General features: G+C 29.7%; 1 protein-coding gene across 5 annotated transcripts in view; it reads left to right on the forward strand.

The window, feature by feature from the left end:
- Positions 1-25,486, forward strand: part of LOC142326132 (QRFP-like peptide receptor) — an 807,760-nt gene that overhangs the window by 559,098 nt on the left and 223,176 nt on the right. For all 5 annotated transcript variants that reach the window (XM_075368335.1, XM_075368334.1, XM_075368332.1 and 2 more), the window contains exon 3: positions 22,682-22,803. In XM_075368335.1, coding sequence (XP_075224450.1) covers positions 22,682-22,803 — 122 coding nt within the window. The remainder of the gene's footprint in view (positions 1-22,681; positions 22,804-25,486) is intronic.

The following is a 25,486-nucleotide window of genomic DNA, read 5'->3' on the forward strand; positions in this document are numbered from 1 at the left end:
ATTGTTAAAATAAAAAATCAATACCATAAGACAAATATTTAATTTTATAATCCATAGGAAAATTTTATCTATTTTTCAAGCTGAATTGGTTTTTTCAATATTTTATGTATTAATTCAGCATTTTTATTATTTTTTTTTTTACTACTTCATGCATAATTTTACATATTTTATAACTAAGCGCTTCAATAAAATTATAATGGAAGGTCTTATTGAACATCTTTTTTGTGTGTTTAGGCACGTTTGAATTTATAAGTTTTTGTAGTATCAATTATTAAATATCTTCTCTTTTCTCTTTTTACTAATTCTATGGTTTAATATTTTATGAGAAGAAAAATTTTATTTTTATTAAAAACGTGTTATCTACATCTACTAATTAATATACAATATTAGATTGTAAAAAAAAACCATTCGAAACATTTCAACGGTTTCTTTACAAAACGATATCAGATTTTTAGCCCGAGTATACCAGGTTAGTGTAAATCTTTCTTTGAATGAACACATTAATCAGCAAGATACGTATCCATTACACCCCTTATTCTCCCAAGTGCATACATTATCAAAAAAAAAACTGTTTTATTGACTTATTTTTTTTTTAAAAATCAAATTTGTATAAAAATTTTATATACGTCTTACGGTGTAAGTTCACACCTGAAAGAATTTTTGAAATTCCCAGTTTAAAGAATGTTAATGTGAGTAACAATGATATTTACTATTTTTTTTTTTTTTTTTTTTTTTTTTTTAATTTCGCGGTAAGAAATGACAATATCAGCTTCACTCTTTGGTTTGTGTAATCTTCATGTGAAAATTTAAAACCAATTTCTATTTTTTAATTCGTTATTTTAACCCGTTAAACTCGTTTAACGGGTTAATATGAATCTTTGATTTTTTTAAACTCTCGGTAACAATTTGAAGATATCAACTTGATTTATACTACGAGTGTATATAAACTTCATGTTAATATCTAAAAACTCAATCCTAAAATTTTCGAAATTCTACCTTGAAAGGGGTGAAAAAGGTAAAAACAATTTGTATAATGATATCAAATTTTCCCCATTTTAAACTATACTAAACGGCATATTCACTAGATTTAGACTTCCTTATAATTCATTTTAGATTTTCTTTTCGACTTTTTAAGGAGTATGATGGTGATCGGCGCGGCTGATCAAGCAACTCCACACCCACTGGCATAGTTACTGTATGTGCGACGCGACTGGCTGCACCAGCCTCCAGTTACTTGACTAAAACACATAAAATGAAATATAACCACGACGGTAAACGCAAGAAGTCATATAGCGTAAGCAAAGTCGCGATGGGGATGTAATCTTATTAGAAAAATAGTTTTAAAAATTGTTCACGTAAATTTATTAAAATTCGGAATATGTATACGTAACATGTGCTACGTGAGAAATAATAATGGTTTTGATATTATTCATTGTCATTATTATTATTTTCATTATAATTATTATTATAATAATAATAAATTATAATAAAGCACGCCGGGACCTTGGTCTTGTCCTTTGGATTTGTGGACGGTTTAACAATATTTCCACTTGTAACCTGCTGTACAAATATTTGGTGAGGAGTCGCTTGGAGTACTCGACCGTGGTGTGGAATAGTACACGAGTTTTGTCTCTGATCTGGTTGAGGGTGTTCAGAATAGGTTCTTGAACTGGATGCGTTTTAAGTTTGGAGATTGTTTTGTTGGCGCTAGTAGAGAGGATATGTTGAGGCGATTAGACCTTTCCAGGCTATCTGATAGAAGAACGTACTTTGACTTGGTTTTCTTTTATAAAGCTCTGCACAATAAACTTCCGACGCGTTACCATGTTGTCTTGCGGAACCAGGCCAGGTCAGTGAGGTCTTTTAGGCAGTTTGTGACGCCGGTTGGTTCCACCGTGTTTCCGATTGAGCGGTCTACCAGTGTTGCAGTGGAGTTCCAGGATAAGCTAAGCTTTTGGGAAGATGAGACAATCCTTCATTAAAAATTTGAGAGGGTTACGTGGCGATGGATTATTGTCCTTGATGTAATGCTCACTTTCATGATTTTAAAATTATTGTTGTTTTTTTAAGGATTATTGCTTATAACTTGTTTTATTTGGAATGTATTAGTAATATTGTGTTTTTGTATGTTTTCATCTATGTGTTTTTATTATCACTCCATAGCTACCGTTTTTAAAGTTCTAATTATTTTTTGTATTTGACTGAATAATTGTTATTATTATTATTATTTTTTTTTTGTTGAGAATATTGTATTTTTAATTTATATGTGGGTTGTTGACTTGTGGCTGTTCTTTTGTGACTTTATGTGATATTGTGCAACATACAAAGGTTTTGTGTAACTGTTCTGTTGCACAAAAAAAGCAAAAAAAAAAAAAAATAAAAAAAATAATTTTACCTAAGCGCATATGTTTAACGCATTACAGAATATAGAAATATAACCAAAAAAATTGTATAACACAGTATTTAGATATATGTGAAATATAATAGTTAAAATATAACATTCAAAAATACGTATTATATAATCTCATATTGGGCAATCGCATTAATTAATAGAATTTGAATAGGCGCAAATATAGTAGTTCTAAATTCGAATATAGTATGAATAAAATTAATTAAAATAAATATTGTACCCGTTTAAGTAGGTAAATAATTTTTACAATTCAAATAAGGATTACTCATAATGTTTTTTATTTTAATTATTGATATTGAATTAGTAATAAAATTTAATATGCAAAACCTATTACTATGCTTCGGCAATATTTTACAAACCTCTTTACAGAATGGGATTAAAATCATATAATACAAGATATGACAAATATTCTGACCTAACGAGATATTAGCATTACTTAAGGGATCTAAACGTACAGAATTAGCATAATGAATTTCAATTAATTGAAACATGAATTTTGTCACACGGTATGGGAGTGCCGAGAATGTTCAAACTAGCCAACTTCATTGATGCAATAAAAATGTTATCTACAGATATAAATGCTAATCTAATGAACAGTGTATCGTGATCATAGAAACATTTGAATGAATAAAAAAAGATAAGTGATTTTAGTATTATCCATAAAAAGCTTTTAGATCTAATTAACATGCAAAAGATGATGCTAGAAAAAGAACAGTATTAAAACAATTTTTAATAAGATAATTAATTACCAATTGCAGTTTAGCCGTCGGACGAAAATCATTTAGTGTAATATGTTTAACTGTTATACGTTTTAGCACTCGAGCGCTCTTATGTGAATAAAATAAATTTTAATATGGTTGAATTTTTATTTATTTAAATTAAACAAAATAAAATAACGTTCTTTTTAAGATCAACCAATCCAAACTGTAACTATAAATACGAATTAATGGTCAGACTATTTGAAAATTATACATTCAAATTCAAAAAGACTGCTGCCTTTACTGTGGTTTTTATTAAACTTTAGAGAAAGATTTGCAGTAAAGGAATTCTACGCCAATGCTATAAACAGCTAGAAAATACTGATTTTTAAAGGATTCACTGAGTAATCGATGTATCGGAAGTTTGGTTTTTTAAATTGGTTTTCGTTTTCATTTATAGAAATCGTTTTTATTTAAAGATAAAAACTAATCAAAGCAATTACAAAAAAAAATCAGATTAATAAAGAGGTTAAAATATATATATATATATTTTTTAATATACGATAACTATCAAACGACTATACCAATTTTACATTCCAAGGAACTCAAAACAGTTAAACATTAAAGAAAAGTACCGCAGCGATGTTTAAACATTTATTTACGTGCAAATATATAAATGAAAAAATTCCAGTTGCAAACTGTTAAATGATATCAATAAATGTAAACTCTAATTAATACCAGTACATTTATATCTGTAGATAACATTTTTATTGCATCAATGAAGTTGGCTAGTTTGAACATTCTCGGCACTGATACCGTGTGACAAAATTCATGTCACCTAATTAATACCAGTAATAGAAATCCAAAATTAAATATCCATATTTTAATTATAGTATAATTAACGATAGATGACAGTAAACCAAATATTAATTAAAATATATAAAATTATTTAGATAAGTATAGCACTATCCTACAGATACTCGTGTATATATATATATATATATATATATAATATTGGGAATTAAATAAATTTTTGCCTTTTGGGGACTAAAATTATAAACGATAGAGATCACTGAAAACGGCTTCAGAAAAGTTAATCATAAACAAGCAGAGCTTTTCATGCAGAAATTATGTCTACTAGTACAGTGGTTGAGCTGTAGCTCCGAAGCTATATTAGAGAGATATGGCAGAGTGCATCAAACAATGTCAGTCCAATAACGTTGAATGATGACTAATTAAAAATATTCTGTAAATAAACTGAGGCAGAGTTTATAAATAAAATACAGAACTATTTTGTATACACAAAATAAAATTATTCAATTAATAAATTTATTAATATTTTAAAAACATATCGATGAACTGGCTTAAATAATACTTGTCTCATTAAATAGAGTAATAAAAAAAAAAATATTTATATAAGTTGATAGTGATTATTTACCGTACACAGAATTGTTTTAATTTGATCAAATATGGCCCGTTGGTGTGATTACAAAATAAATAACTAAAATATAAACCCACTTACCAACAATCATTTAATGCGTCCTAGCGCTTTCGGAAACGAATTTCATCTTCAGGAACTTAATTTTTTATTAACTAGTTAGTTAGTTTTAATTTTATTAACTAAAACTTTGTCGCCATTAGCAGAATTGTTATGTAAAGTGTGTAAAAAATATAAAGGTGGTCATCATGTGTTCAAATTGCGTCAACTTAACGTCATGTCATTATGAATGTCTCCACCGTTTAACGGACGACAAAGTTTTAGTTAAAAATAAAAAAAACAAAATTAAGTACCTGAAAATGGAATTCGTTTCCGAAAGCGCGAAAATGTATTAAAAGATTGATTGTAAGTGGGTTTAGATTTTAATTATTTACAGAATTATTTATTTAGTGTAATATATTTAAATTATGCAGTTAATAATTTAGTATAATTAATATATAACCAATTATCATTATTGCTCATTAAACCTCATTATATATACATCTATGATAAATTGTGACGGTACAAGTCATTGTTATATTATAATTAATGAGGTCTACTTCAAGTGATTTAAATGATGAAATAAGCAGTATTAACGAATGAAGAAACAATTTTTTCCTCCCTATTGTGTACGTTGCAATCTGTTCAACTATACAGTATTCAGTTAACTGTGCAGAGTAAATAAACGTTGCGATTGCGTTAGTAATTTCGTCATGTTTATGCGAGTCAAGTCCGTTTTGTCAGTGCTGCTTCACAACGCGACCATATCTATATACAAGCTATAATCATTACCGTATGATTCCCAAACTGTTACCTTGCATTACAGCGATTCCCAAACTATGCGTGGCGGCGCCCCGGGAAACCGCAGTATCTTCACACTGGTGCCGCAAAATATTGAAAAAACTTCATAATTAACTGAACTAAGACATTTATAATAATTAATTTAATGTTAATAAAGTAAAAAAGTAATGAAGATACACGAGTTTTATTTATTGTTATCTCTTACTTAAAAATAAGTAAGTAGTACAAAAATAAGTAACAAGTAGTAGTAAAAATAAGTAAGTAGTCATACTTTTACTTAGGATAGGGCGCCATGAAAAAAATTTAATTGTAAAAGGGCGCCGCGACTAGGATAAGTTTGGGAACTATATATAATATAATAATATAATATAATATACGTATACTATATTACTATATATAATTAATTTGTCATGAAGTAGTCAATGTAGTTTATACAACGGTATATCTTCTCAGTTCTATTATAACCCTTTCTTGTGTTTACTCTTTTGTTCTCGTGTTCAATTTTTGTGTTTCTGTTACTTATTTATTTACTCTAATGTTATTTAAAGTTAATATAATATCAATTTTATTATTTTATTGGAATAATGTGTGTGTATTTGAATTAAACCATTACTTTGACACCATGTCTGATACAGATTTAACTAACAGCAGTGCACGATTACTGATATGCCCTTCGAAAAAAGGCCGAGATAAAAGCTCCTAAGTCGTGTGGAAAAACACATAATTTTAAATGCTTACAAATGTGAATTACAGAGTAATTCAACGGCATTGATTTAGGATGTCGTTAATAAACTGTTAACAAAGTAGAAGTTGTGCTGCTTCACTGTGCAATGTGACTCGCGTGTATGAATCTACTAATGAAATACGGTTTCCTAAAAAAAAATAAAATCCCGCAGATCAATTAAAGCAAAAGTTGATTTCGGTAAAAACGCGATTCGTAAAAAAGTACACGAATTTTATCAATTAGAGATGGTTTAGCGATGTGTTACCTCCTCTTGAAGATAATTCGGTTACAGTCTTAGAAAACGCCCCTTATCATTTATGTAAAAAGGAAAGAATTCTAGCCGTGTCTTGCAAAAAGAATTATATCAAAATGTGGCTTAGTTCAAAAGGAATGATTTTTGAAGAGGATAAATTTAAGGTCCACTTATTGGAAAAGTTTAGCGTATCAAAAGTAACTGTAATGTGTATAAAACTGATAAGTTAACAAGATCCAGCGGCAAAACCGTGCTTCGATTACAGCCCTATAATTTTGTACTCAACTTTTGTTAATTTGAGGACAAAACAAAAGTTACATAGCGTCAGAAAATACTGTTTTTAAAATATCTGATGTTAAAAAATTTATGCTTAAAAGCCATGGTTAAAAGATGCCAGCAGGAATGGACAAATTGTGTAAAATATGAAACGGATACTAATCAACCAAATTATTGGGATTTGGATAATATAATAGAAAATAAAATCCTCCCGTTTATGTCTTTATATTGATAGCACTACGGATTTCTTATAATCAGATGAGGAAAACTCAGTTGAATTTATTATCTGTTTATTATCATAGAAATTTAATCTATGATATTAGTGAAATTTTATTGTTTGTGGAAAATCGATAATTTAATAATTCTTTAAAAAAACAAAAAACAAATGAAATGTCTTAATTTATTTAAATTTAAAAAATATATAATACTTTAAAGTATAATAGTATTTGGTTGCTGAATGTTAACGTTGCATAGTTTCTTTTATACGCATCAGGATTTACAGGAGATTCTTGTGAATCGGTATGTCCTCATTTCACAGGACAAACTGAAATCTGGGCGAAACTTTTCGCTAGCCGTAACTTGATAACAAAGCGTTTTCGAACATATATTTATATGAACATTTTTCCTTATTTCGAACTCAAGAATCAGTTCACAAATGATATCCCTTTCCTCCCGAATCACCCTTATATATGCACACATCTAAGAGTATAACGATCGTTAAAACTGGTGCAAACCCATTCTTGTCAAAAAATTATTTTTAACTCGTATTAATGTATACGAAATTTTTCATTTTCGTATCTCTGGCTGTACTTAACGTAACGTAACGTTTTTACTCCTGTTAACCAATACAAATACTCTCATTCAAAATACATTAAAAATATTAATATATATATTGTTACCACAATATGTCTAATTTAATATCGGCGGGCGATAACAGTAGCAGCGATGTGAGAGGGGCGCACAGTATACGGACGCGCTGAAACAGGCATCACTCCCACCCCGCAGTTCTCCCACCATATCGGCGCTGCAGCCCACCACTCTCAGGATCCAATAAAAGAGCGTGAAGGAGAGTGAATTTCCAATTTATCGTCGACCACCACCTGGAGAAGACCAAGAAGAAGAAGAAGAAGATGGAAGAAGGCAGAAGAAGTTCCCTGGCCGGTTCAACGTGGGACCTCCCGGCGGATGCCAATATCCCCGCCGGAGCAGCATGTCTGGCCGGCCCGCCGAGGGAGTTGCTGGATGCGGACACTACCTTCCCGCTTCAGCTCCAGCTCACCGGGCTTCAATCGCCTTGGCCGGCGGACTCAGCCGCAGGAGCCGGCCCAGCGTGGGATCGCTTGGGGAGAACCGCCTCGGTCACGCAGGCGAAGGACGACCAACGCCGACTCGAGACTGCGGGGTTCTGGGGCCACCACTACCACGCTGTAGTGGGAACCCAACTGCCGCTGAGGGAAAGCTCGGTCGGACTTCAATGGACGAGCCGCAACTCCCCGATCTCGCCGGAGAACATCTTCCGGACCCAACAGCTCTTCTCAGTGCTAACGCAAAAAACAGCCCTTTTCAGGGCCACCAAATGTTATGAAATACGAACCGTCGAAGTGTGAACTAAACACTGTGAATAGCGCTCTAGTGCACAGTTATCTCCGGGTTCGTACTCCTCGTGTTATCTTCATTTAAATTACTTGTGGAACCATCTATTTCACATAAATTTCCAGGTGGAATTGGCACTGGTTCGTTGGGACCATAAGGAACCGGAAGTAAAGCGGATGGCATGTTTGGATAGACAATTTATATTTTATTCTTCAAATTCAAAACGGTGAACACCAGTCGAATAAAAGTAAAATCATTTTTGTAATTTCGTGGCCCGCTACACTATTGGAACTCAAATCTGAACGCTTCTTGTTCAACCTTTGACCACCGTTTAAGTCCTCCAATACTTGAATAGCAAACGTAGTGGAGTGCCAAATTTTTTCTTGATCTCTTATTTTCACTCCGAAATACGTGAGATACACTTGCCGATTGAAAGTTTTTATTTTTTTTTTTTGCCTCTCCACCATTAACTCACCACAAACGTAACAAAAAGAATTTGTAGAATTTTTGCAGCTTCTTGAAGTCATTTAAAAATGAAAAGATACCTTTATGGCCTGAAAATATATTTTCCACTACAATAACGCGTTTGATCACGAAGGACGGAATAACCTCGATTTACGCGCACTGATGATTGAAATAGCACTGATAGTAGTTGCACGATGCATGAGTGGCGCGGATAGCTGCCAATAAGCATGTTACACCTAAGTCTTTTCACAACCTGTCGTCCTCCCTCCGTCACGTCATCTTCAACCCAAACCCTCTTCCCGCCATCCTCTTAAATTTACTCAACCGTTTAGCTATAAGAATGCATAGTATAAGTTAAAAAAAGTAAAATTAATTTAATAAAAAAAAACCCCTTTTATATCTACTTTATAATACCACAGTTCGAAATTTTTCAACTTTTTACAAATGTTTAAATTTGTGATTTGCGAAAACTCCTGACGTGATGGGAAAAATTAAGGTTATTTTCCGATTCAACGCTAAAAAATGCATAGGAATCAATTATCCAAAATTAAAAAATATTCCACAACCCAAATTTTGAAGGCTTGTGTAATAATTATTTTGTTGTTATGTTATGAATATAATTAAGTTTACTTTCCAATAAATAAATTATTACTTATCACTGTAAGAGTGAATTATTACTCTCCTATTTGCTATATAAATTGTTACTACGATGTCGTTCTTCAAATATTTACTAATGAATGATTTCAGAAAAGTGAATATGAAGAGACACTAAGAGTATAAGCAGAGTAAATCCACTCCTAACACTTAGTCATAACAGAATACCTGAATACATAAACAACATATACGACAAACTAAGATGCTACAAGATCAATTATAGTAATAATATTTTCCTGTAAGATCAAGACAAGCCTCATAAACAAATGTTATTAAATGTCTAAAATTGGAAGTACGTATTTAAATAAACATAATTTAGAAGGTACGTGACTGTGTAAATGTTTCTTTTTTTTAATAAATTTATGTAATAACGAAGAATCGATTTTGAATTTTAAGTGTTTGATTGTGTTTAATGATGTAGCATGTAAAGTAGTTTTCTTTGAACAAAATGATTATTTAGTTGGTAAAATATATTATATACAACCAAGTAACAAGAAAATTCCAAAAATCTAACAGCAAATTTCCTAGATTTCTTATGATTATAGTTACAAGTAGATCTGTTTCAAATAAATAAGATTTTGAGGTAAATTTAAAAAACAAACTGTTATAACAGTAAATATATTTTACATATGTGTAATATGCTACGTGATATATTCATGGTTATAGTAAACGTGCAGATATGCACGATAAGAAATCATTTCCAATAACTAGATAAAGCATTTGTAGAAAAAGAACGCACTAAAGAGATTCAGGACTGAAGTGTCTCTCCTTGCCTTCACAGCGATAAATACACAGTTGTATAACAATATACCAGGTCTCCTGAAAAAGAAGGGTTCTGCAGCCCTACAAATAACACCTACAAGTTGTTCATCACAGAGATTGAATATGTAATAAATATCATTACTCTCTTGATGAAAACAACTTCAATAATGCCACTTGTATCTCAGATGCTTCTTTATATGCATCACATTCATAAGAAACACTATCAAATAGTGAAAAGTTGTAAGGTACCTTTTGTCCATTGTATCAATATTTGTACCATCGTTTTGCCAGAAACAACGCATTGTAGACAGTGTCTCTACTCCGTACGAGAAATATTTTATTTTTTATTACTAAATACGAGAAAAGAGTGAAAATTGCAACAGGTTTACATGTTCAAAAAAATAAATTTTATCCTAAAAAGTAATATAATATCGATCAAATTGCTTAAACGTTACCTTTTATTATATATATATATATTGTAAGGACTGTAATTTACTTTTAAGCTGAACTATATGGTAGCTCTTCTTACGTAACAAATTATCCCACAATGTTTCAATCTAAATTTTTCTTGTGACCTTTGTATATATCTGGTTGTATATATATATATATTTGTTGTGGACACTATATGACTTTCTTGTACGCCTATTAAGTTACAATACACATTTCTTTTTAATTAAAATTACATAAAATTTTATTTCACTAAAAACCTTTCATTTTTTTCATATTTTTTTAATTGTTATTATTGAATTATTTATTGTAAAATATTTTTGCAATCACAGGTTAAGAATTATTAATAAATCAATATATTTAAATTTAAAAAAAGTTAAAAAAAAGAAGGAAATTAGGTAGGATTCGAACCAATTTGCCTTCCCCTTATAAGATCCAAATATTTCATTAATTACAATTTTATTTGGCTATATCCCTGGAACCAATACAAATAAGTACCAGTTATGATATATCGTTGAAAATCTCTCAAAGAGGGCATATTACTACAGGTAAGAAAAAGCCCAAAATTCAATTTTTTTTTGGAATTTGGGCTTTTTTGGACATTTTTGGTCAAGTCGATTGTAATCAAAAGGGGAGGTGCATAACTAGATGTTACAACGGTCCTAAATCCAAAATTTCAACATTCTACGGCAAATCGTTTTTGAGTAATGCGAGATACATACATACGCACAGACGTCACGCCAAAAACAGTCAAAATGGATTAAGGGATGATCAAAATGGATATTTCCGTTGAAATCTGTAAAACGAAATTTTTCGGGATTTGAATATTTCCTTTACTTCGTACAAGGAAGTAAAAAAGACTGTAACCGAAGAAAGCGAGGTACAACATTTGTTCTTATAAACTGTATTGTCTACTTTCTTATCTAGATCTTAAAAGTTTAGCGTTACTTCGTTGGACATTCTACAGTATATAGAATTTGATGTACAGAAACAATGTAACTTGGAGAAATGATTCCCTTCGCTTCATTTAAGAAAAGTTTATAATCTTATCTTTGCAAACTCCGCTTTTACCATCTGCCTGAATTTATATGTGTAAAAGTACACACACACGCGCGCACAGACACAGACACAGACACACACACACACACACACACACACACACACACACACACACACACACACACACACACACACACAGAGAGAGAGAGAGAGAGAGAGAGAGAGAGAGAGAGAGAGAGAGAGAGAGAGTGAGAGAGAGAGAGAGAGAGAGAGAGAGAGAGAGAGAGAGAGAGAGAGAGAGAGGGAGGGAGAGAGCGAGAGTTTTATTTAAAACCAAACTGTTCTCAAAACAGATTCAGATATTTAACTAAAATTCTGAAGTTTTGAATTAAATCTCTTTTGTGCGATAAAATTGTTTTAAGTTTCTTACTATTGGTCATGTTAATAATTTAATTAAAAAATATAAAAAAAATTATGTATTATCATATACAATGCAGATAAATTTATAATGAAGAAACTAGTATTCCAGCTACTGAAATACCACTTATAAGTGGTATTAATATTCGTATATAGTTTTAAATTATTGTTGAACCACCTCTCAGCCTAAACCTTCAAAAAAAAAAAGAAAAAGTGAGCTTGTAAAAAGTTCATTTATTTTTTAATTTGTTTATAATTATTTCATATTATAATCCATACGTTATTTAATAAAAATATCTTATTATAATTTCAATTAAAACATTTTTTGTTTCTTCATTAGGTGCCTTAACCAAACTGATTGTGAACGACAAACATAATACACTTTCAAAGTTATCAGTAACATAAATTTCTTTCAAAAATGCTGTAGCCATTCTCAAGAATAATATAAAAAAAATAAATAAAAATGGAATTGTTTCCCACTACCATAACATATTAAATATGTTGTTTATATCAACCTCCTCGCTCATCGAAATGTATTTAATATTCAGCCATAAAAATGAAATTCAGCCCTTCACTCCTTATTAGAGGGACTGGCTGCGTATTTAACATTTTAATTCACACGTATAGAAATCTAATAACTGCCGAGATAGATAACATATACCCAGCCGTAAAACCGCCAGTGACGGACAGTAGTGCTAAATTAAAGTGACCCATTATAGTTATAAGAAAAAGCACGGTTTATTCTGTCTACTTCTATTTAATAAAGGAACATAATTTTCGTAACGCAAAATCAATAATGAAAAAAAATTTATTAAAAATGAAGAGAAAGAATGAGGCTTTAATTTTAAAGATGTGTCTATAATAAGAAAAACGCTTGATAGATTTCGAAATCAGGTTGAAAATATACGGGTGGCAGATTACTGATTAATCATCGTACGTCATACCGTATGTCATCAGATTCTTCAATGTTGTGTAAACGAAATTTGTAGGCTGCTGTCACGATATATTGTTAATCAGAATCCAATAATGAATTGATGGGTGGTAGAAACAACTGACGGCCAGTTAGCTTTAGTACATGACTGATAGAAACGGGCATCAAAATGTGTTTCCTATACGGAAATATAAATCCTGTACCTCACTTACAAAGAGAATATGCACCTACCCACTTATATAAAACTATACAGTAGTCGTTATAAATGATTAATATATATATTTATTAACGCATTATTCAATGAGAATAAATTACATTACTTCAAAATTATTTCTAAATAAAATATTTAATAAAAAATATGAGTTGATAAAATATCACAAGAAAACCTATTTCTTTCTGATTTTAGTATTATCTGTTCTATTTAGCGAATAATTCAGTATACTCGGAATAATTCAGTATGACACGTTTAGATGAGACTACGAGTATCACACTGTGACTTTCTTACGGGAGTTTATAACTACTAAACACTATAAAAACAGTTTGACAGCTATATGACATCTACAATATATTAACAAAGCATAAAAAATATCGATAAAGGAGGTTTAAATGTAAAGGAAAAGATTTTTTACAAATCATGACAATAAAAACTGTCATTAATCACAATTAATTATCGAAATATGTCAACTGATTTATAAATATATACGTATTAAAAAGAATGCTGTAAAACAAGTTAATGATAAAAATAAATACACATGGAAATGTTAAACAATATGCAACATCAAATGTTAATATTTCTTTTCCCAGGGCTGACCTTGAATAGCAATTTTTTTAAAAAGAATGCTTTATCTTCATTTAAAAAATAGGTTCACTAAACGTGTCACTTAGTAAGTAATTTTACACTTGGTCGATGAACAAAAGAAATAAGAATAACGAGTGAAAAAGTATAAAAAATTCTAGTCCAGTTTTCAAACTTGGAACATTCTACATTCTTTGACATTGATTAAACTGAATTACTATACGGCTGTTAGTCTAAAAAAAAAGAAAAAAAAACATTACGAACAAACCAACAAAACTATTGTTAATTTTGCTATTCCAATGATAGAAAGATTGTAATTTTTTTATCATAGATTTGCTCCTTTCATGCTATATAGTACTATCTTAAATGAGGGTTAATATCAGTCCTAAGCTACAATACCGCTCCAAATTTCTCATTAAACGGGCCAAGTCAATCTATTTTATACTATAAACCAGAATATTAATATTTCTTGGCGGAACCAACACTAATTCCATAAACACTTATCTTACACTTATATAAACATAAATTATTAAACACTTATATATATATATATATATATATATATATACGTAGAGAGAGAGAAAAAGGTTGTGAGCGAGAGAATTTATAGATAGATAGAGAGAGATAAATAGAGGGAGAGAGAGAGAGAGAGAGTGGCGAATGGAGAGCGAGAGAGTTTAAAGAGAAAGAGAGAGAAAATATTAATACTCTGGTTGATGATTTAAACGCAATACATTGGAAAGGATTGTTTTGTAAAATCTCTTTTACAATTAAAACAAACGCAGTTACAGGGTAGTTATGTTTTATTTATAGAAAAACCGTTATACGGTATTGAAACAATACGGAATGGCCACCAGGTCAATTACTATTAAGTTAGTGTTAGTTATTATTACTACTATTAATCTGTTAGAACATTTACAAAACAATTTAAATAACGACATAAAATACAAATATGTAAAAATAAACGTTTAACCTCAAACTTTAATTATAAATAAAATAATGAAAATATCAGTTGCAATTTTCATTAAGCGCGATTGTGTGCATTTATGCTTAAGATCATGGATATCCTTTAGAAAACCTACATATGTTCCCGTAGGTCTCCTTAGTTATTGGAGATTGAAAACGAATGAATATTGTGTGGATTATTAATTCGACTGCTATCAACATCGATTGTTCTTAAAACAAAATTCAAATACGAGAATTATTCATTAAACTACTCCTATCTAAAAATTAAATATTAGTACATTAGTCTTTACGATTTTTATATATCTGTATTTAAACAGAACTATTTATTACAATTGGTTAATAAATGGAATTATGTGTGAACAGCAGCTGACCTGCAATCGACAGACATTATCCTAAAGTAATCGCAAAGCATTATAGATTAAAAAAATTACTAAATTAAAGTTCAGTAAAAAATTAAATATTACCCGTTCATTTTTAGTTCTTTAAAAATGATGGGCTCAAAAACTTCTTGCGAATAAGTCAAACTTTTCGTTTCCGTCGCCCTAATTGTTTCGCAGTCAAAAACGCAATGATTTTCAAAGTACAATGCACTACACACACATTCGATTAACGGGTAGAACCTACACACAATTATTACGTTTCATGTCATTCATGCCAATGACTCACTAGATAGCGCGTATGAAAAACACACTACTTCACAGTCAAAGTAACAATTTTTTTCGACCTTAAATTAAAGCTTAAATCAGGAACGACTCGACCAATTTTCATCTAATTTTCACATGCACAGGTTCTGGTACACTACTATAGTTAATCTAAATATCAATTGATCTAATAGTTTTGGACATTTTCGAGCAATACAATTTTTAAGTATAGGGTACATATAGGATAAATCCATACAATATAAATATATAAGAAAACTCTATTTTAAGTGAATGGTATTTTCGTATTCCTCACATCCCCAAACAAATGAAAAATTCATTTTCTTTCGCAACTCGCACCATACGACCAAAAGTAATACCGTTCTTCAAAAATCTATAAAAGTTTTATTAAAACAGATCTAAGTTTAGGCAGTAAAACAATCGTTTTTTTAATATCTAAATGTAAACTAATATTTTATGACAACAGAAATGTAATAAGTATTTTTTTTTTTTGTAAATGTTACAATTAATGCAGAAAGGATGCAGTCTGAATAAAATGCAGGTAATATTTAAATGCAGTTTTCGGCATTTGTTGTTAAGAACACGAAACGCCAAACGCTGAAAACCCTCAACGCCTGACACCAATTGTATAAGTTAGATCTGATGAGAGTATTTATTTACTATGTTTTATGTACTCAAAAGTATATTTATTGTAGAACTAGATTAAGTTGCTTTAATATTTATTTCTAAGAGTTTGAAAGAAATACTTTTTCATTATTATACTATTTTATTGTAGTACAAAACTATATCTTTTAACCATATTTCTGAAACTCTAATGGAGTCGAGAAGTCAATCTTCTACAACAGTAATCAGCAACTTCATTTCGGATCCATAAGATTCAGAGTAATGATAACATTAATAATTGTAAAACTTGTATAATCTTCTTTATGTGAATTGTTTTTATCATACTATTAAACCAGGATGTTACCATTAATGTACGATACAATTACAACATAATTGAATTCCAACGGAATTCAATTATATTATATTACGGTAATATTGAATTACCATAAATGTATTCCGTCGAATATCACCATTATTGTGATTAATTATTTCATCGATTACGAACGATTTTTTTTCTTGTTATGTAAGGAATACGCACGAGTATATAAATATTATACTATTTAAAATGTATAAAGAAACGTTTTTCGATTTTTCCAAATCCTACAGAATCCCGATCACCATGGATCCGGTCACTTTCTGTTTTTTTTTCATTTTTTTTTAATATTTGGCTGACGATAAATTCACCGCAGAAGCTTACATAGAGGCTAAGATAACAAGTATTCAATTTTGGAAAGCGCGATCCTTATGATTCCAAAAACTTAGCGAAGAGCAACAACTTTAATCCAATTCTCATCATTCTTTAGAGTATAGTTTTGTAACGGTAAGTAGTTGGAATTATGATTCTAGGACATATGCTATTTCATATTCACTTGTAATACCATAGAGAATTTATTTTTATGTTTTGCTACGAACCGATAGTTTTCCAGAAACAGATTACTAAGGCATCTGTTTTAGGTCGAAAGGAATACAGTATAGGTTCCACAAAAACAAAATTAGCCTACGAACTAAAAGGTTACTTTTCACTGAAAAATTAACTTAGTTAACGTTTCTAAACAAAAGGAGACGAAAAATTACTTTTTTTAAAATACAAAATTATTGGTTTATTGATAAAGTTGTAAAAAATAATATGACTAAGAATTTCATTTTACTAAGTAGGATAGTATTGTTGACATGAGTTAATTAAAACTGGTAAGACCGAGACCCGGTGTGAGTGCCCTGCATAGGGTTCACGCTAAAGGCATCGGCATCAAGACCGAGTCCCGGCTTCTGGGGTGGTGTCCAGGAACGACATAGTCCGGCTTGGATACCCCGCCATAGGGGTTAGAGGCAGGCAATGAAAAGATCTAACCGGCGGGCTGAACTGTCGGACTAGACTTATGACCGGTGGATGGGGAGGCTCGTTTGAGTAGACAATCCCCTGGGCTGTGCTTTGCTTTGTTGTGAATCCTATCCGTTGGGTGGAGGGGGAGGGGGGAAGGTTGGGAAAAAAATAAAAGAATACTAAAACTGGTAGGTTTTTTGCTTTAAAACAATTAGTGAAAATACTTCTAATCTTTTCTGTCAAATTTTATTGAAATGTGAAATAATTTTTAATATCTTTGAAATACGTAAACTTTTATTCTAATTTATAAATTATTAATTAAATAAATAAACAAAACATATTTAAATAAATACAGTGTAAAGTTGCCGCCTTTTATTGAACTTCTAATTAAATTTGATTTGTAGATTACTTCAACATATCTTACACATAAAATCATATAATAAACTACAAAAATATATTATCTTATAAATTTACAACTTAAACAACAATCATAATCTATGAGTATAGTTTAATAGAAATAAGAATTTAAAAAATGCTTGTGATAAACAAAACTAGGTAATTGAAATTACCAGTAAAATGTTTGGTACTATAATTTTGAACAAAGATAGAATTAAACAATCAATATGAGGATAGGATTCTACAAACTTTAAAAGTGTTAATTTTATTAAAAATATGTGAAAGTTTTCTATTGTATTACCATCATTCCAGCCTTTAAATTCTTTTTATCTGATATTTATTGAGTACCGTTTACGCTATCTATTCTTTCTCTATCTTTTCTAATGGCAAAAATTAAAGCGATAATCTAATTTTACATTTTAAATAAATATATTCTAAACGGTTTTTGTGGGTTTTCAAACACATTTTTGTACAATAAAACAAATTTTTACAAAATAAACTTTAATGTACATTTACGTGTAATGTACGATGTTAAAATCATAGATAAATAAAAAAAGCCAAAACAAAGATTATTTTAATTTTTTAGTGATTTAAAATAACGTATTAAAAATAAATAAAAGCAAGTAAATGTAAAGTTTTGGCAACACTAAAAAAATATTAAAACGAAAAAGCATAATGAAATAAAAAGAATTTGTATTATAAAGAAACATATTTTTATAATTTTTATATTTTATGAACACTACGTAAATTTACCGGAATTTTTTTAATTTAAAAGTAGCTCCCAAGGGTTAAGTACATGTAAAAATTTTCCTTCTTCGAAATAGCATATTTAGTTGTGCTATTAATAATTGTACGTTCAACAATATATCAAGTGGATACGTCAAACAACCACAGATTACAGCACAAATGCATATAACTCGTTTAATTCAGTTTTAGCGAGTTGTCAACGGCGTTAGTGCAAACATACGGTTACCTTGTTTACTTGTATTTATATATATTTACGGGTAAATAACAAATGTACATCATTTAACCATTATTTTAATCTATTTAAGGTTATTTATTAAATTATTAGCAAAAAAAAAAAATGTTTTACAGTATTGAGATCATAAAAAAATGTTTATTCTATTTTTTATATATTTATTTCTATTTTCCTAATGTATACGTTGCAATCTGTTCAACTAGGGAACAATAAGTAACCCCTCCCCCACTCTATGTGATGAGGATGATAATATATGACATGAAATTAGGGATAATCTGGTAGACTAATGTTGACCATTCCTGTCACTTGTGGTTAATTACATCCTTACAGTCAGATTACAGCGGGATCCACTCTCGAGTATTCAAATCCACATAAAAGCAGCTAACCTTTAGTAAGATTTGAACCCCAGAACCTTTGACTTCGACAATCTACTGTTAAAACAAGTGATCTGCGATGAGAGTTAACAACTAGACCAGTCCGTTATTAATATAAAAATGTCTGTAAACTAAAAAAAAAAAATAAATTTAGAAAATAACATTTATTTCAATGATTTATTAAACTTATTCATTTCTCTTCGTGTGCCATACTTGTAGGATGAAATCGATATATTTAATTTTATACTAGTCTTTTAAAATAACTAATAATAAATGCATCATTAAGGATAACTGAGAAGACTTTGAATAATTTCTTTTAAAAAAATCAGCTTCAGAAAAAAATAACAAAATTCTTGGATCATAAAAAATACATCGTTTTTTTTATTCATATCAGTACATTTGTTTTAAAGTGTAATGTTATAAAGTATTGGCTTTGATGATTGTAAGAACAATTTTATTAACTCATAAAACGTTTTGGCTAAACATTGATATAAACTTGCTTTGAGATAATATATATTTTAACCATTTAAAATATTTAAGAATTCTTTTCGATCAATCAATTTTTTTCCAATCTTTCAAGTCAGATTTTATATAAAACCACAAAAAACCCCTTGATTGGGGTTCCAAGAATTACAGTCCTTCCTTTTTTTCTGTTTAGCCTCCGGGGATCACCAAAAAAAAAAATAAATTTAGAAAATAACATTTATTTCAATGATTTATTAAACTTATTCATTTCTCTTCGTGTGCCATACTTGTAGGATGAAATCGATATATTTAATTTTATACTAGTCTTTTAAAATAACTAATAATAAATGCATCATAAAGGATAACTGAGAAGACTTTGAATAATTTCTTTTAAAAAAATCAGCTTCAGAAAAAAATAACAAAATTCTTGGATCATAAAAAATACATCGTTTTTTTTTTATTCATATCAGTACATTTGTTTTAAAGTGTAATGTTATAAAGTATTGGCTTTGATGATTGTAAGAACAATTTTATTAACTCATAAAACGTTTTGGCTAAACATTGATATAAACTTGCTTTGAGATAATATATATTTTAACCATTTAAAATATTTAAGAATTCTTTTTGATCAATCAATTTTTTTCCAATCTTTCAAGTCAGATTTTATATAAAACCACAAAAAAACCCTCGATTGGGGTTCCAAGAATTACAGTCCTTCCTTTTTTTCTGTTTAGCCTCCGGGGATCACCGTCAGCTATTACTTCAGATGATGAATGAGGATGATATGTATGAGTGTAAGTGAAGTGTAGTCTTGTACAGCCTCAGGTCGACCATTTCTGATGTGTGTGATTAATTGAAACCCAACCACCAAATCGTGGTATCCACGATATAGTATTCAAATCCGTATAAAGGTACGGATTTCTTTACTAGGACTTGAACGCTAAAACTCTCGACTTCGAATCAGCTGATTTGCGAAGACCTATTCACAGCTAGACGAACCCGTTGGGTTAAGAATTACAATCCGGCTTTATTTTACCGAACGTGCAGAAATCAAGGCAACTATTTTGTCAGTAGAAACCCACTAACGAAGCTATTCTACACCTATATTTATTCTACTTTCTACTTTATTTTCATCAGTAAAACATGTCCTTATAGTTTGTTATATTCTTCGTGAATAGCCTGTATACACACACAGAATGTAACACAAAGTTCTCTCGAGACCTTCGTAATCTATTCTACTGGTGAAAAAAATGTACAAAAATTCATATAAACATATATATGTACTAAAAAGCTTCGTATGCGAGTTACGACTAGTGAAAGATTTCCCTTGGAATTGTGGTTGAAATACCCGGTGAAATGAGGTCGTACAGAAATGTTTAGGACGTTAATTAGTCATTTCTTACGATTTTTGACCTAAAAATCTAAGAAAATATATTCCAGAATCGTATCTGCAGTAATATTTGCAAAATCTGAGGTGATAACCAATAAATTGAGGTAAAAATCTTGTTTTTTACTTTTTGTACGAAGTAATGGAAGTATTGTGACCGCAAAAAATTTCAGGTTTCAACGGAAATATCAATTTTAACCATCCCTGAATCTATTTTGACTAGATTCGTCATAACGTACCTCGCATAACTCAAAAGCGATCTCAAAATCTCGCATAACTCAAAATCGAGAGGTATCTCGCATAACTCAAAAGCGATTAGCTGTAGGATGTAGAAATTTTGGATTTAGGACTGTTGTAACATTTAGTTGTGCATCTCCCCTTTTGATTGCAGTCGACTGAAACAAAAGTGTCCAAAAAATTCGGAATTTGGACATTTTTTTAACTGCCGTAATAAGCCCTGATTGAGAGCTTTTTAACGATATATCATAAGTGGTACTTATTTTAATTGATGAACCATTTGGATCTTACAAGGGGAAAGTATATCGGTTCGAATCAGAGTTCATCTCCTTTTTTTTAATCTAAATATATTGATTTATTAATAATTATTAACCTCCTGATTATATAAAAAAAAATATGTTAAATAATAATTCAATAATATCAATAAAAAATAGAAAAATATCATAAGTTATTATAATAGTGAAATAAAATTTTATGTACTTTTCAATTTAAAAAAAATATTTGTATATGTCATTTAATAGACGTACAAGAAAGTCAGTCATATGCTGTCCACATCAAATTTTTTTACAACGTGAAATCCAAGCAAAATATCATTTGATAACCATAACTTGCAAACGAAGTATTTTAGGACATATGTATAAAAAGATTTTTCCATTATTTTCACGACTAGAATAATTTTCACTGTGTACATCGCATAAACTTTTCAGTTCAGTACTAAAATATTTTTAGTATTTAATAAAGTGGTTTTACGCAATTATTAAAAGTAAATACTTAAATACTTCTAGCGCACTCTGTTATAGCTATTTCAAATTCAATAACATTGTTTGAAAAAATCCGTTTCATTTTAAAAGATAAAATGATGCAACGGTATATATTGATTTTCTTTCGTCGTTTTTGATAATACGATGTTAATACCATAAGTATATTTACTTTCGTTGAAAGCACTTTCTTAAGATAAACGGATCCATCTACAAAATATAACCTCCATTTAAAAAAGTTCCAGCTAACATACGAGATCATCCTGATTGCCACAAAAAATGAAAGCATAACGCACATTTACAACCAATGTAGTTATCGTTAATTGGTTTTCGTCAGTAATTAATGTTCATAATGTAATTTTTTTTTAATTATATAAACGAAAATAAGACAAAAATGTGGGAAGACAACGGAATGTCTCAAAGTAGTTAAAAATGTATAATCTGCTTATATTATAAAGTGTTTTTTTTTGATAATTTATTCAAGGCTTAATCACATGTATTAAATAGGTGAAAAATTATTTTTTATTTCTTTGGTGATCAAACGTTGGGCTGAAAATATTTAGTTGATAAAGAACGTAATACAACTCACAGTATAACATTATAAGTTAGGAACATAAATGTCTGTATAGTTGAATGGTCCTACTGATTGTGTCATCAAGTTTGATCACTCTTTACAAAGTGATCTGTTTGAATGAAATCTTACAGAGCGGAAGAAAAGTTAAAAAACTAATGTATAAGTTTTCTTTTATTATACACATTAAACGTAACAATACGTCTAAAATTAGATAATGATTCTATTAAATATTATTTTATAATATCTGTTCGTTTTTCAGGTGGCAAAATTATTTTCGTACACTTGGACAATGGGTAAATTGCTCTGCAAGACGGTGCATTACATGCAGAACGTTTCAGCAATATGCTCTGTTTTAACACTCACAGCAATGAGCATTGAGAGGTAAATATTATATGTTATTTTATTTTCTTCTGGATGATTAATTCACTATATAAGCTTAAGCTTGTGCATGGAAATATGAATTGAAATTTTGTAGTGTATGAAAATTCCATGCCTGACCGATAATCGAACACGGGGCCTCCGAATGAAAGGCCGTGACGTCTTTGGAGACATTGCGCTACGGAGATCGGCGATTATAAAAACCTACTTTTAATAGACAAGCTATGAAATTACATTTTATAAGTAATTACATCGTTCTTAATTGTTTATTAATGCTATTCGGTGAGGACTTGGGCTTCCAAAATAAAACGTAATTATAGGGTGTTCCTTTCTATGCAACTTGAACAAATTTTTTGCTGTTTTAAGTAAGTAAGCAAAGCTTACATTAGTTATGAAAACAACAACCCACCGGGTTGGTCTAGTGGTTAACGCGTCTTCCCAAATCAGTTGATTTGGAAGTCAAGAGTTACAGTGTTTAAGTGCTAGTAAAGCCAGTTTGTTTTTACATGGATTTGAATACTAGATCGTGGGTACCGGTGTTCTTTGGTGGTTGCGTTTCAATTAACCACACATCTCAGGAATGGTCGAATTGACCAAGACTACACTTCATTTACACTCATACATATCATCCTCATTCATCCTCTGAAGAATTATCCAATCGGTAGTTACCGGAGGCTAAACAGGAAAAATAAAGAAAAAGTTATGAAAACAACACAAATATAAAATTATCACAGCAACTTTTGCAGTGTCAGGCACAGGTTTATAATAAAAATAAAGTTTTTCCAAAATATTTTTTTTACTACACAAAACTTCAGGGACTGCATGGACACAATATATGCATTACAAGCATACATTGTCATATATAGCCTAAAAAAAAAAAGTTGTATTATAATTAACTCTTTATTATTGGACAAACATTGAAATACGATATGTTAAAATTAGATTGGGATTTTTAAATATATTTTTACAGTTTATTTTGAAAAAGAAATATCGCGTATATCATTTTCTTTAAAATTTTTCCTTTTTTTTTCAAAAACATTTAAAATTTTACATTCAGCTAATTGTGGAACAAAAAAAAATTGAACTTAATCTACCCCTGGAAAGATAAGTTGTATGAATATTAAAAATTAAAAAAATGGATGCACTGATTCGTAAAAGGATGCTGGTTCATCTATTAGGATGCACTGAAATACGGTGCTGCACATTAAAGGTTGAAAAGAAAAATTTGAAAGTTTCCTTTTTTTGCGCGGTATAACTAATGACGATCAATTGCTTTTATTAAAAGATATAACCAATTTTCTTCTTTTTTTATGTAAAATTATAACTAAAAATATACTGACAAGCAAACCTCTTAATTTAAATTTATTAATTTTGATCTCAGATATTCAAGTCTATTGCATAATTACTCAATTATTACATTTATAATAAGTAATTGATTTATAATTAAACAGGCAAATTACCTTTAAGAACTATACATCAAACACAAATATTATAACTACAGTTTTATAACTTGATGTTATAGGTTTTTTCATTACCATTCTTGTGATTACTTCTCTTTCTCTTTTCTATACAATGAATAGAGCACAACTGAACACATGCAGCTGTGTGTAAGTTTACAAAAACAAGCACATTTTGATAACTGTAATCAGTAATATATAAAAATTTAAATGTAAAATAACAAACTTTAGTATTTAGCTCGGAATATCCTGGTGAAATGTGTTATATATTTATTTATATACATATGTTTTATATTACACGCTTTCAAATTTCACTTTTTTAAAGTAAATATAAATATTTAATAAAGAAACGATTAATTGAAATAACATGGCATAAAAGAATCATTTTTATTAAATACACTCACTGCTTCAGTTTTGTAATGTTTCCTGTATTTTTCGGTTGCATATAAATTTCCATCGGAAAACATAAGTTCTACATACGTGGAAACATAAATATTTGTTAACGAGAGGGTGAGGGCTAAAACACATAAATTGAATCAACTGTTATAAATTTTTTTTTTTTTTTTTGTAAAAAGAGGAATATATTGAAATATGTCTGCTGAATTTATATTATTCTTTTATAACAACAGCTTACATGCTATTTTTTTATGCTCAATGGACTCCAGTCAGCTCATGACCATGTTGCATCCCAGGGAGAAAAATCCACAGGTTACAAGTTCATTTATGCTTGACTATTTAAACCGATGAAATTCATTTTTGGGTAAGCGACCCTATAAGTCTATCGGAGATAGTTTATTATATTGTAAAAGAATTATCAAAATAAAATTTCGATTGTATTTCAAATTAGATCGGTTTTAAATGACCTAATATTTTCTATACATTCTACAATAAATTAGTTGGATAAATTAATAACTCCATTCTATACAAAATACCTACAAACTAGTCAAGACTTGTACATTCATATCGCTTGTGTTTAATAAGTAGAGAGCCAAATGCCTATCAACTTGTAACATAACATGTTATAAAAGGCATGCTAATAAAACCATAATGCAAGTTTAGCACGTTATAATTTTCATCTTTCTTGTAAAATAATAAAAAAAAAAAAACAAAATTAAAATACATTCTAACGAAATGAACTGTATTTTTTATTTTATTTTAAAAACTAAATTTTGTGAATTAATTTTAAGACGATTGACATTACTTTGAAATTCATTAATAAAATCTGACAA

This window comes from Lycorma delicatula, chromosome 6, assembly GCF_047948215.1.
Source record: "Lycorma delicatula isolate Av1 chromosome 6, ASM4794821v1, whole genome shotgun sequence".
NCBI classification, from domain to species: Eukaryota; Metazoa; Arthropoda; class Insecta; order Hemiptera; family Fulgoridae; genus Lycorma; species Lycorma delicatula.